This window comes from Pleurodeles waltl, chromosome 8, assembly GCF_031143425.1.
Source record: "Pleurodeles waltl isolate 20211129_DDA chromosome 8, aPleWal1.hap1.20221129, whole genome shotgun sequence".
NCBI lineage: Eukaryota > Metazoa > Chordata > Amphibia > Caudata > Salamandridae > Pleurodeles > Pleurodeles waltl.
In genome coordinates this window covers 661163422-661175865 of record NC_090447.1, presented here as the reverse complement: position 1 = coordinate 661175865, position 12444 = coordinate 661163422, and the positions used below count along the sequence as shown (strand labels likewise).

General features: G+C 41.9%; 1 protein-coding gene across 4 annotated transcripts in view; it reads left to right on the top strand.

The window, feature by feature from the left end:
- The window catches only part of DMD (dystrophin), a 6960831-nt gene that overhangs the window by 2324837 nt on the left and 4623550 nt on the right, over positions 1-12444 (top strand). For all 4 annotated transcript variants that reach the window (XM_069204753.1, XM_069204754.1, XM_069204752.1 and 1 more), the window contains 2 exons: positions 8464-8574; positions 9595-9768. In XM_069204753.1, coding sequence (XP_069060854.1) covers positions 8464-8574; positions 9595-9768 — 285 coding nt within the window. The remainder of the gene's footprint in view (positions 1-8463; positions 8575-9594; positions 9769-12444) is intronic.

Genomic DNA, 12444 nt, shown 5'->3' with positions numbered 1-12444 from the left:
GATCACCCCTAAGGTAGTCTCCAGGTAGCCCGTATGGCAAGGTACTGTGTAAGTAAAAGGGAGGACATGTACTTTCAAGTTTTAAATGTCCTGGTAGTGACAAACTCCCAAAATTCATTTTTCACTACTATGAGGCCTACCCTCCCCACAGGTTAACATTGGGGATTCCTTTCTACATTTAGTAAGCTATGGTTCCTGATTGAGATAAGGTAGATCTGCAGTGTTTAATATGTATCGAATTGTAATGATACATCATCTTTAATGGTAAAGTCAAATTTATTGTTACAATTTTTAAAAATACACTTTTACACTTGAGCATTTTCCTGCTCTTAGTCCTGTATGCCAACAGCCTGCCTCTGATTACTTGTCTGGGGTGGATGACAGCTGGGGCTTATGTATTCCCTCTAGACAGCCACACACAATGGGAGCTTAGGTGTGACTTGATGGTCCATCCACATCCTGATGGGCCATCCTGAGCAGGATGGAAGGGAGGAGCTGGGCACAGCCTCATACTTACACCAGAATAGGCTGTGTCCTGTCCCAACACAAAGGGCTGCATACCCCTCCATAGTGAGTCTGGAACCAGGGCAGTGAGGGAGGATCTCTGTGTCCTTTAAAGCTTCTTTGATGTTACCCCCCACTTGAAACGTACCACTGTGTATAAGAATTAGACCTAAAACCCTACCAACTCAGTACACTTCTGGACCTGTGGGTACTCTGCCAGGAAGAAGGACTGCTGTGCTGCTATAAGGATTTCCAATCTGCTGGACTGCTACTCTGCTAGACTCCTGTTATGTTGTGCTGACTGGCTGCCCTTTTGCTTGGGAGTGAGAAGGACAGGACCTGCATATCTCCAACCCAGAGTGACTCCAAGGGCCAGTTGACTGTTCTCCTGACTGAAATCTCATGGACATAAAAGACTTTCAACCCACCTACATCTACATCTGGAGTCTGCTATCTGTGAGTCTACCCTGTCAAGTGGTTCCAACCCCAGCCCTGGACCCTTGAAAGTGGGCTAAAGGTGTTTGGTGCAGCTGAAATGATGCATCGCCTGCACTGTGTGGCTCGGAACTGGCTCATCACCCCTGTTGCGTGGATTAGAACCAGTGTATCGGCCCCCTTGCATGGATCAGAGTTGACACATCACCTCTCAGCCTGAATCGACCTCAGCACATCCCTTTTTAGAAAACACTGTGCCTCAAAGCTGATTAATCACTGCTGTTGCATAGAGAAAATCAACAAATTTTTGCTACTGCGTGGGAAGGATTGACCCATTGCCACCACTGTGGGTATTGACATTGATGCATCGGTTCAGCCTGCTCCCTGCATGTTTGATGTAGACGCAACCAGTATTAAGGTACTTTTGTTCAGCATGCCCAATGGGGTCCCTCCAGCCAGCCTGCCTCCATTGTGTTTTCCCTGAACATTTGACTTTATCCTGGTGTGGCACAACCAGATATCCCAGGTTAATGCTTCTTGTTTCTGAGCACATTGCAGTTTTGTCTTTAAGAATTCATAACTCAAGATCTATGTATTGTATTTTTGTCCTCTTTGTCTTCTTTCATTTATTAAATTATGTTCTATTTTTCTAGCCAGATGTGGTATCTTTTTATGTTGTGTTTCACTGTTTTACTGTTGGAAGTGTTGCACAAAGACTTTACACATTGCCTCTTAGGTTAAGCCTGACTGCTCTGTGCCAAGCTACTGGAGGGTGAGCACAGGCTAATTTATGGTACATTTTTTACTTACCCTTATTAGGCTTGTGGTTCCTGCTTGAACAGGGTACATACCTCTTTCAACCAGAAACCCATTTGATTCCAATCTGTACCAAACTGCTAAAGGGAAGAGAGGCACCATCTACAGAAGCAGGAGATGCACCCTTGGTAGGGGATATAGGGAATCTTTATAGTTCCTCCCCATCACAGAAGATATTCTCTTGGCCTCCCTGGGGACAGTAAAAATGGGCTCTCCCTTGGAAGTGGTCCCTCTACATATCTTCTGGGAAGGAAGACAATAAGCGTTACCCCTTGTCTTCGATCTCTTAAACCTCTCCATCACTTCAGGCTCAGTTTCCTGAAAATTGAATCATGCAATAGTTAAACCATTGTTAAAAAACTTCACCTTGACCCTGCCTTGTCTGAAAACTATAGATCTATCTCCTTGCTGCCATTTTTGGGTAAGGTTCTTGAGAAGCATATTAGCAGTCACCTCTCCAGTCATCTAAATGCAAATTTGCTACTCGATCGGACCCAAAACGGTTCCTGTCCAAAACATAGCACAGAATCAGCCTTGTTGCTGGTCACAGAGGAGGTCAAACAAATTCTCTACAAGAGTGGCATGGCTGCAATAATTCTTCTTGACCTGAATGCCGTGTTCGACACAGCCGACCATGACATCTTAGCACACAGGGTGAATGAAATAGGGGTAAAGAAGGAGGCCTTAAAATGGCTGTGTTCTTCTTTTACAGACAGATCTTTTCAGATCTGGGATCCCCCACGCTTCTTGGAAGTTTTCCCCCTTTATGGGATATGGGATGCTGCAGGGGTCTTTTTAAGCCCCACACTCTTAGACATCTATTTGCAGTCATTAGCCACCATAGTTAAGGAATTTGATGTATTTATGATTTCCTTTGCTGATGATATGCAGTTGGTGGTCTCCCTTTCCCCCAGTAATGGTATCCCACATCAACTGGGGCCCTTTCTTGAGACAGTCACCCAGTGGATGGCAAGCTGCTCTCAGAAATTGAATGGAGCTAGTTATGGTGGGGAATATTGCATCCCTGTGCAGTCCTCTGACCACATGAGACTGTCCAATGAACCTAGGGATCCCTCCTGCGCCTTCAAACCCTAGGGATATTTCTGGACAGTCTTTGTCAATGGAAGTACAGATTAACTAAAACAGACAAGTACGTGCTTGCTGTGCTGAGAAAGCTGCACAAAATACTGGACCGTCTACCTATGGTATTGTTTTGTTTCACTACGGACTGAGATGAAACACTCATGCACTGACAAAAATCTCTGGAATGCAACTCTTAGTCTGAGAAATGTATTTATTAAACCATTCTGCAAGGTTTGTAGAGGAAGATTAGCATGCTGAAAGCACACGTTTAACAATGGTCACAGTAATGAAATTAAAACATGTACAAATGTTCATGTCTCCACTGCAATATACACAGCAAATGGATGTATATATATATATATATATATATATATATATATATATATATATATATATATGTATCTGTGTGTGTATGTATGTGTGACAATGCAAAGCAGATAAGAAGAATTAAACATGCATCACCATGTGGCACAGGTAAATCTGCGTCATCTCCCTTCTTATCAGCATCAGACTGCCAGATCCCAAAATTTATTGTGGAGAGAGAGAGATCAATTATCCTCACAGGAAGGATGACACACCTCAGCGTCCTGAGCATGTCCAAGATCTGAGTCACTCCCCGGTCCATCTGGTCTCGGCCTCTTATATACCTTAAACAAACCAGAGAGGAGAATTCTACAAACCTCCTCCCACTCCGTAGGTTTATTATTAAAAAATGCTGGCTACTTCAGGTCAGTTTTGAAAAGGACACGTCTGGAATTGGCCAAGATCCCAAGGTGCCCTCTCTCAAAACAAAACCGTTCCCTGCGTACCGTAAACATAATCCTAGTACATTCTTATCAGCCTAAGTCCTTGGTGAGAAAGAACACGCAAACATGCAGAATAAAAACATAAACACATTATATAACGTGGGCATGGAAAAATACTTGCAGCTTCTAACGTGGCGGTGGCTAATGCTAAAATAAAGTCAATAGGCAAAATTAAGCTGGTAGTCACTAATGTGACCGTGTGCTGCTAGGCTAAATGCAACGTGGAGTCAGTGGTCAAAACACAAATATCATTACAGGTATCTAAAAAAAAAATCAAGGTCCAGGCATTAATTCTGTCAAACCTGGACTACAGAAATTCCCTGTATGTAAGCTCACCGAAATGAGACCTTAAGAGACTTCACGTGGTCCAAAATGCTGTGGCCAGGACTAATTTTAAGCTGCCCAAGCGAGTCACATTCAAAGAGGCCTTTGCATTTGTGCACTGGCTTGCAGAGGAGGAAGAAATACAATGTAGGGTGTTGTGCATCACTCACAGAGCAGTCAGCCACAAGGGACCTAAATTCATAATGGATCTTTTCACTCCCCATGCTCCTAATAGGACTCTAAGGTCCTCCTATTCTAGCCTGCTGAACGTCCCCTGCATTCAGAATGCCAGATGGGGAGGAAGATCCTTTTCTTCTATATCCACTAAACTCTGAAAACCTTGCCAATTGGATTGAGAATGGAACCTAAAGAAATTATTTTGAAGAGACTTCTTAAAACCTGGCTTTGGCTGACTAGCTGACTAGCTGAAATACATGGTAAGAGGACTGTGAGTGTTTACTTTCACATCGTGGGGAGGCCTCCTGGTAGCCATGCACTCTATAAATCCAGATAGGATAAGATAAAATAAGATATTGAACAAAAAAAATCGTATTCTAAATTAAAGGAAAATCTTGTTGGGGTAGTGAGTGGTTCTTAATGAGGGTAGTGTTTAACTAGTGATTGATCACTGTGAAATAAAAAGGCATTTTAAATGGAAGTGTTGCCAAATAAACTAAGGGAAATGCCTCTGTTCCTTCAGGGATTGTGGAAGACTGAGCACAGCTGTTTGTGGCTGCTGTCCCTTGGCAACCATTGTTTCTGTTTGCACACCTAAATCCAAATTCATTCTACTAAAATTGTTGTTTGTTGTAACTTTCAAATACCTGATGTTAGACCTGACAGCCTTAGGGTGGTCACCCCTAACTTTTTGCAGTATCAGTATCTGGACTAGAAATCATTCCAGAGGGGCACATTTTCTGCAGCACCCCATTTAGACCTAGTGTTGGAAAGGTTGGCTTTTCAGGGGATGTGGGAGAGTGATACCAGACAAACCGAATGAAACACCCACAAAGCTGCCATATTTTGTGACATTTCTGCTATTTTCATGATGATTGCCATCGTTAACAACATGAGGAGTTGTCATAGCGTTGATGGCAGTGTTAGAATCAAAAGACACATTGCTGAACCAAGCTGATAATATTGGTAAGTTAATTACACTGTGTGACCCAAATCCACTCAAGGTCATATCTAGTACCATCATATCTAAGACTTTGAAAGTGAGAGGATGCTTTTTTACCATCATCCCAAGATAACAATTACCTCTATGAAAGTTCCATGCAACAACAACAAAGTGGTTTACAATGAAGAAACTATTCTTAGAGTAGGAGATTATCAAAGAAGCAAAGTTGAGGACCTCACAACTTTTTTAAGAAAGAAGGCAAAATGTGGGACCTGCTTTGCAGTGCCAATGTCCCCACTGCTGTGCCGGACAAAGTGCCTGCTGTTCTCCGGGCACTTGCTATTGGTTTTCGGTGGTGCCACATATTTCTCCTTTCCAGGCTGAATGAAAAATCACGGTGAGACTTTGAGACACTGGAAAAAGAGATTGTGGGGCCTCTCTACAAAGGTATTTTGGATTACGTAAAGAAATACTGCTGTAGTACTCCTTTCCATACTGTTGCATGCCTTTTTGTGGACTGGCCCCAAAGCCACTGAAATGGGACTGACTGAGTGACAGAGGGCAATCATGAAAATCGCTGCTCAGCAAACATTTCAAAGTTGATTCAAAAAAGCTTTTATGTATATGGTATTAGTGCACGAGTACTCTTTCACTCACTCTTACATGCCTATCTGAGTCTTCCGCAAAATGTTAAACTCCTCACTAGTAAAAATGCAAACAGGGTAAAGTCCTTTCTACTTGTACTCATTTCATATGAACTTTCTCTGCATATTCCCATTTTATTGTCATTTTTAGATGTTTTAGGACCTCTTTACAAAGCATTGTAAGAGTATGTAAGAATATTATTGTAGTACTACTTCCCGTACTCATAAATATTTTTGTTTCATTACAATATTTGTATGTTTTTGCATTCAAAATAATACAAATGTGAATCTAGAGTAAGATTGTCCACTCATAAATATTGGGCTAATTCACAAATCGTTTGGTGTGAGTAGCTCTGGCTTAGCATTATTTTACTCATAGCTCACTACTGAATACCTTCAGAAAACAAGAAGTTTTGGTAAGTCAGAGCTGCTCATGGCAAAATCAGGCCCTATATTTTTGTGCAACTGGGGCAAACTAATATAGGTCAACTAAGGTAATTCAGACAGACACATTGAGCCTCCATATCCCCTGCCTCTCCGTCTGACTTGCTTCACTGCGGAATCCTGGCAGAGAAGTGGGACTATGAAGGCATCTCCTTTCTTTGTCTTTTTCCTCTGGTTGTCACTTGATGACTTGAGTACCATCCCAAATCCAAAGGCTTAGCCTTGACCACTCCATTGCAAATTGTCATAGATTTCGATAAGATAGAAAAGGGAGATGCATAAAAGGGGCTCATTTAGACTATGGCGGGCGGCCTGCTTACTATCAGGGTAGGAGAGGACATTACCTTCACTACCCTGGCTGGACTACTGCCCATCATATTGTGCCTTCAAAGGAGCCCCAACACACTGAAAGTTTGCTGAGCAGCCATTATGTTTCAGATGAACTCCCAAAGCATGGGTATTCTTTTGAAAAACAAACAAAATTACTCTGACACCCTGGAGGTTTGTCCCACGGTGTGGGGATATTTATTTTGGTTCAGGTTTCTCTGGAAGTCTTGAACTGAACAAAAAGTACATCAGCCTATCTTCTCTTACCTGGGTGGATGATCTGATGCTCCTACACTGATGGCCCATCCAGCAGTCAGTGTATGGTTCCCAACAGTGGAGCCAGCTGGTGGCACTGCCATTGGAAACATGACATCACATTTGTGGAAGAGTATCCTGTTCGCAAAACTCTAAGGTAGGACCAGAATTTCTGTATGAAGGAATTTGAATGTTGATGGCAGTGGCCTTATAGCATATCTTTTTTGACTAAAGAATATATGATCGTTTGGTAGGGGAAACATCCTTTTTTATGACTTTTTTTTTATGAAAGTCGTAGTTAACGAAAGTGCAACAACGCTTTTTTTAACTACGACTCTGTTTTTTTGTGCCTTAACTACATATGTTCTGAACAACGAACATGCGTGGTTAAGGTACAAAGAAGGGAGTTGGCGAAGGTAAGTGGTGGGTTTAGGTTTTGGGGAGGGGTGGGGGGTTTTAGGTTTTGGGGAGGGGGTGGAGGGGGCAGGGGGTTTTAGGTTTTGGGGTGGGGTTGGGGGGTGGGGTGTTTTTGGTTTTGGGGAGGGGTGGGGGGTCAGGGGGTTTTAGGTTTTGGGGTGGGGTGTTTTTGGTTTTGGGGAGGGGGTGGGGGGTCAGGGGGTTTTAGTTTTTGGGGTGGGGTTGGGGGGGTGGGGCGTTTTTGGTTTTGGGGAGGGGGTGGGGGGTCAGGGGGTTTTAGGTTTTGGGGTGGGGGTGGGGCGTTTTTGGTTTTGGGGAGGGGGTGGGGGGTTTTAGGTTTTGGGGGGGGTGGGGCGTTTTTGGTTTTGTGGAGGGGGTGGGGGGTTAGGGGGGTTTAGGTTTTGGGGTGGGGTTGGGGGGGTGGGGTGAGGGAAGTAGGGTGAATGGTGCCTATTACTAATGCTTTTATCAGGAATGCCTTTACAACGAAATATCGTTGTTAAGGCATTCGTGGTAAAATCATTAGTAGTAGCAACGAGGTCGGTGTTCTGACCTAGTTGTTAAGGCAGTAGTTGTTTTTAAAGTCGTTGTTTCGTCGTACAATCGTTTGGTAGAGTGAATGACGACAATCTCCAATGAGCACTGCACTGTTTAAAACTGCTACCCAAATAACAAGGATGGAAGATGCAGGAAAGATGAGTGCTGTGTTCCTCATGATGTGCATTCTTTTCTAGAAAGGGTCTAGAAAGGTTCTTCATATATTTTCAATGTGAGAAACAAATACTATTTTCTTTGCATTGTTTATGGCATTCTGTTGGAATCCTTAAGCAACAACAACCGCCAAAAAAACGAAAAAACTGTTTGCCGGCTGCTTAAGAGTGCCCTAGTGGAATCCTTTGCATTTCAGCAGTCCTTCAGATGTGTGTTGTCATACGCAAGCCTAGAAAAATGTGTGTCTTTGGCCAGGCACCCAAACTAGAAATTGAATTGTTAGAAAATTGCTGAATGAATAGTCATTTTGTAAGAAATCACTTTTTCCAGATATTTCAATATGGGGTTACAGAGCAATACGGCTATCCAGGAAAATAACATCTCTTCACCAGCCAGCATAAGTGTAGTAAATAAAAAGCAAGCATAAATCTATGTTTATAAAATAGCCGAGAGCTTCAGAGAGAAGTATTGACATCATGATCTGCTAGGCATGATAATTCATTGTTTCACTCTCTTCTCTAACTTATACTTTCTTACACAGCACTTGATAGTTTGCTATAATTTTATTTCCATACAGAAAATCCAGTCTGACTTGATGAGTCATGAAATAAGTTTGGAAGAAATGAAGAAAAGGAATCAGGATAAAGACTCCGCTAAGAGAGTGCTGTCCCAAATTGAAGCAGCCCAGGTAAAATACCATGCCATAAAATGACAAACCTCAAAGCACACATAATATACTCCTTTCGTTTCAAATACTTTATTCTGCTCAAATGAGCCATAAAAGACACAATCACTTATATAATCAGTGATCAGGTAAAAATATAAATATAGATAACAATATCAAGATAAATACATATTGCAAGAATTAATAGCATTTGCGGATTGGAATAGCAGCTGATATATAGAACTTAACACAGCATGCATCGTCCCTTCACTTCCCAAATCATGTAAATATAAATAGGCAAGATGGCTGGACCTAAGACCTAATGTCTATGGACAGAAGTACACGACCTAAAAACCTTCTCCTTGGTGCAGTGTATAGGTTACAGAAGAGAACAAAGTGCAGAGTGCTTTGGAGAGATTTACCATCACATATACATGGCGGGAGATTTCTGAACCAAGTACATTGGGTGGGAAATGCTACTAAATAATGGACTTCAAGCGAAATCTAGTAAGTAAAAACCTGTGCCGCTCATAAGTAATAACAGTAAGATACAGCGTGGGATGTGATGGTTGTAACAACGGACTTTCTGGGTCCCCTGGTGTGTTACTAGTGAAGTTTGATTCAAGAATACAATGCCGATAAAGTTCCTTACTTCTGTCTTTGGCCTTTAGCGGTAGAGAGTTAGGGGCCTGGAAATATTCATTAAACATAATATACTCTATATTAACGGTGTTTGTGGAATTACTCAGTTTCAGATAATCTTTAAAGTACTGGTTAAAGCAAATCGTGTGCAATTTCACAATATCTTTTTCGCAAAAGATGGACAATGTTAAACAAAACTATAACGTTTTAAATTAGGGAATTATCTATCCTAAAGTACAAGATCTCCGGTCATTTAATGCAGCCCAGTGACTATCATGTAGTCCTGCTACAAACGAGGAGTTCCTATAGCCGACTCTGCGTGTGTGTGCATGTCAGTGTTTTTTCACGTTCTGTATTTTAGATATCTATGCTTTATTTCATGGAACTTTTACATTTGTATAGAAAAAACTCCAAGAAATTTCTTTGAAGTTCCGTTTGTTCCACAAGCCAGCAAAATTTGAGCAACGTTTACAGGACTGCAAACGGATTTTGGATGATGTGACACTGGAACTGCCTATACTTGAGATCAAGAGTGTGGAACAGGAAGTGGTACAGAACCAATTGGACAATTGCATGGTAAGCTTTGGTCACGAAAGCAGATTTTTTTTGTTTTAATAAAAACATTGTAGGGCTTATTTACAATTTTGTCTAATTAGACTTTCTTTTGTGACACACAGCCAGGGCCTCTTTTAGGGCGGTGTGAGCGGTACAGCTGCAGGTGGCGCTGACATGGGGGATGGGGAGGGTGCTGTCCAACAGTTTTCAGGCAATAATAAAAATATCAAGATAACTCTGGTGATTATTATTCCTGATGGAGAGAGATTTAGTTTTGTCTAGTGGCAGTTTTGACTCATGCTACCATAGTGCAAATGGTTAATGTGCCTGCTGCAAAGAACGTCTACATGCAGATTACAGAACTGATTGTGAGTGAACTATGTAACACACTACTAAATATTAAATGCAAGTCAGAGAGGATGCTATGGACAAATGAGGGCCACAGTTGGAGGGTGGTATTCAGGGAAACCATGGAGGAGGAGGTCACTGGGGAGGCGCAAAAAAAAGACATTGCACCGGGTGCCAACAGCGCGATAGCCAGCCCTGCTCACAGCCTTGAACAATGGTCCAGAGGTTAGTGTGCGCTGAGTAGCATAGAATCTGTATTGGAAGTTTATTCTTCCACTGCAAATTCCATTCCTATACTTAGACACATTTCAAAATTATCTCACACATTGAATATGGATATGCACTTCAGCAGATTACATTTGTGGGTTTTTAGAAAACAAAGACATTTTTGGGCCTGATTTAGGTCTTGGCGGTGTTACCGCCAAGTCGCGTTGGTGGCGGACCCGAGAAGACTGTCTAGTTAGCGGAGTTCCACCCACTGTATTTAGTTGTAACAGTCCTCCAGGCAGTGTACTGGTGGTGGTTCAATGACAGCGGGAGACGGTGGCGGGATTCAAGGCACCATAATGGCAGTTGTGTTTGTGTGTGATATGTGTTGTGTACCAGTGTGCCCTCACCTGTGTCTGACCCACTTGTGTCCCCGACATATGCATGTCACAGTGATTTAAAAAAATGACTGTGACATGAATATGTCTCCAGTGATCCCCGCGTCCCAACTAGTGTGTACCCAACATACCCTGGAAATACGGAGTTTGTACCTTGTAGTCCATCAATGGGGGTGGGAGTGTCATGTTTTCTCCGTGGGTCAGTGGCAGCAGCTTCGGCAGGTGTTGTCTAGTCATGTCCAGTTGAAGACGGGGTGGCAGTGGTAAAAAGGTGAGTTTTCACCCCTTGCCCCCCCCCCCCCCAATCTGCCAACTGAGTGGAGGTTGGAACCCCACTTTTTACTTGGCGGTAAGGTACATCTAAATCTGAAAGGCAGGAAGGCTGGCTGCGGTCCAACCGGCATTCCCTTTTCCCTTTCCCACCGTCGATGTGGCCTGTGTTTCTTTGCGGAGATGGGAGTATGAATGCAGTGTTTCATCTATGGGACCACTAGCATCTAAATACAAAGGACAAACAGACCCGGCGGTGGGTGCATTTACAGTTGAAAACTTGATGGCAGGACGATTCTGCCAACATCTAAATCAGTCCCTAAGTCTTATCAATGTCTACATTAAGGAGGGGTTTTTGACACAAAGCCTGGTCTGGCTATCTCAGTAGACCACCTTTTGTGTCCAGACTTTTGGGTGTCTGCATTAACATGCCCAAATAACAACCCTGTAAATCACCACTGACACAAAGTAATGCAAAGCTCTTTTTGTGCTGAAAAGGGGGTGCAGTTTCCGCTCAAAATACCTTTTACACTGTAAAGTAAATATGCAACTTTGAGTCATGTTGCATAAGTTCGCAACAGCAGAAAGGCTTAGTAAATTTAGACCTGTACTTTTTATTCCAGTGAAGTTGCTTTTGTGCATAATTTGTATTTTACATTGGGAAATGTGGAATTCATCTCCTTCTGTTTTTGAAAAGGGTTCTGGATCAATTATTTGTGTGTGTTTTTTTAGCATTAAAGATATTGGTATACAATTACTGATAGCCCAGAAAGATGGAATAGATAAAGCCATTTTCCACTCATGCTTAAAAGAGAGGATACCCTTCATTCATTTTTGGTGTTAAGCATGCTCCTTTAGTTCATAGTGGTGACCCAATTGTAGGACACTGTATACATGCTCATGTGAAGCTTTTAGCTCGGCAAATGCAGACATTTTGACTTATACTTTTTTGTTTCTAAAATTTATCAGCTTTAGTTGTCGTGGTTTAAGTTATTTATTGCAATAAAAGGGACTATGTCATTAGGTATAATGATGAAAGGAAATATCATAATGTGCAAAAACTACAAGTATGTAACCTGCAATGCAACCTTTTATTTAGAATTTGACAATATAGAGATGCTAAGAAAATCTTATAGAAAAATGGAATTAATTTAGAAAGTTGAAGTTTATTCTCAAAAGAAGAAAAGAGACAGAAGCTTTACAAAATGTATTTTGTTGAGATAGAAAAATATTCGCACAGATCTGTGGTTGAAAAATGCACAATAGACTAACTGCACAATAAACATGTGGGAAAGCACAATTAAGAATAAAACTTGTTAGTCCTGACATCCTTGGTGTGGTACTCCCCCAATCCTTTTGCCTTTACTCTTGATTTATTGCTGAGATAATTTTTGCTGGCATTAGGTGTCTGTGCGATTTACCCATGCTAACTATAGCTAAAGTGCTTGTGTTGTCTCCTTTAAACACAGTAAAA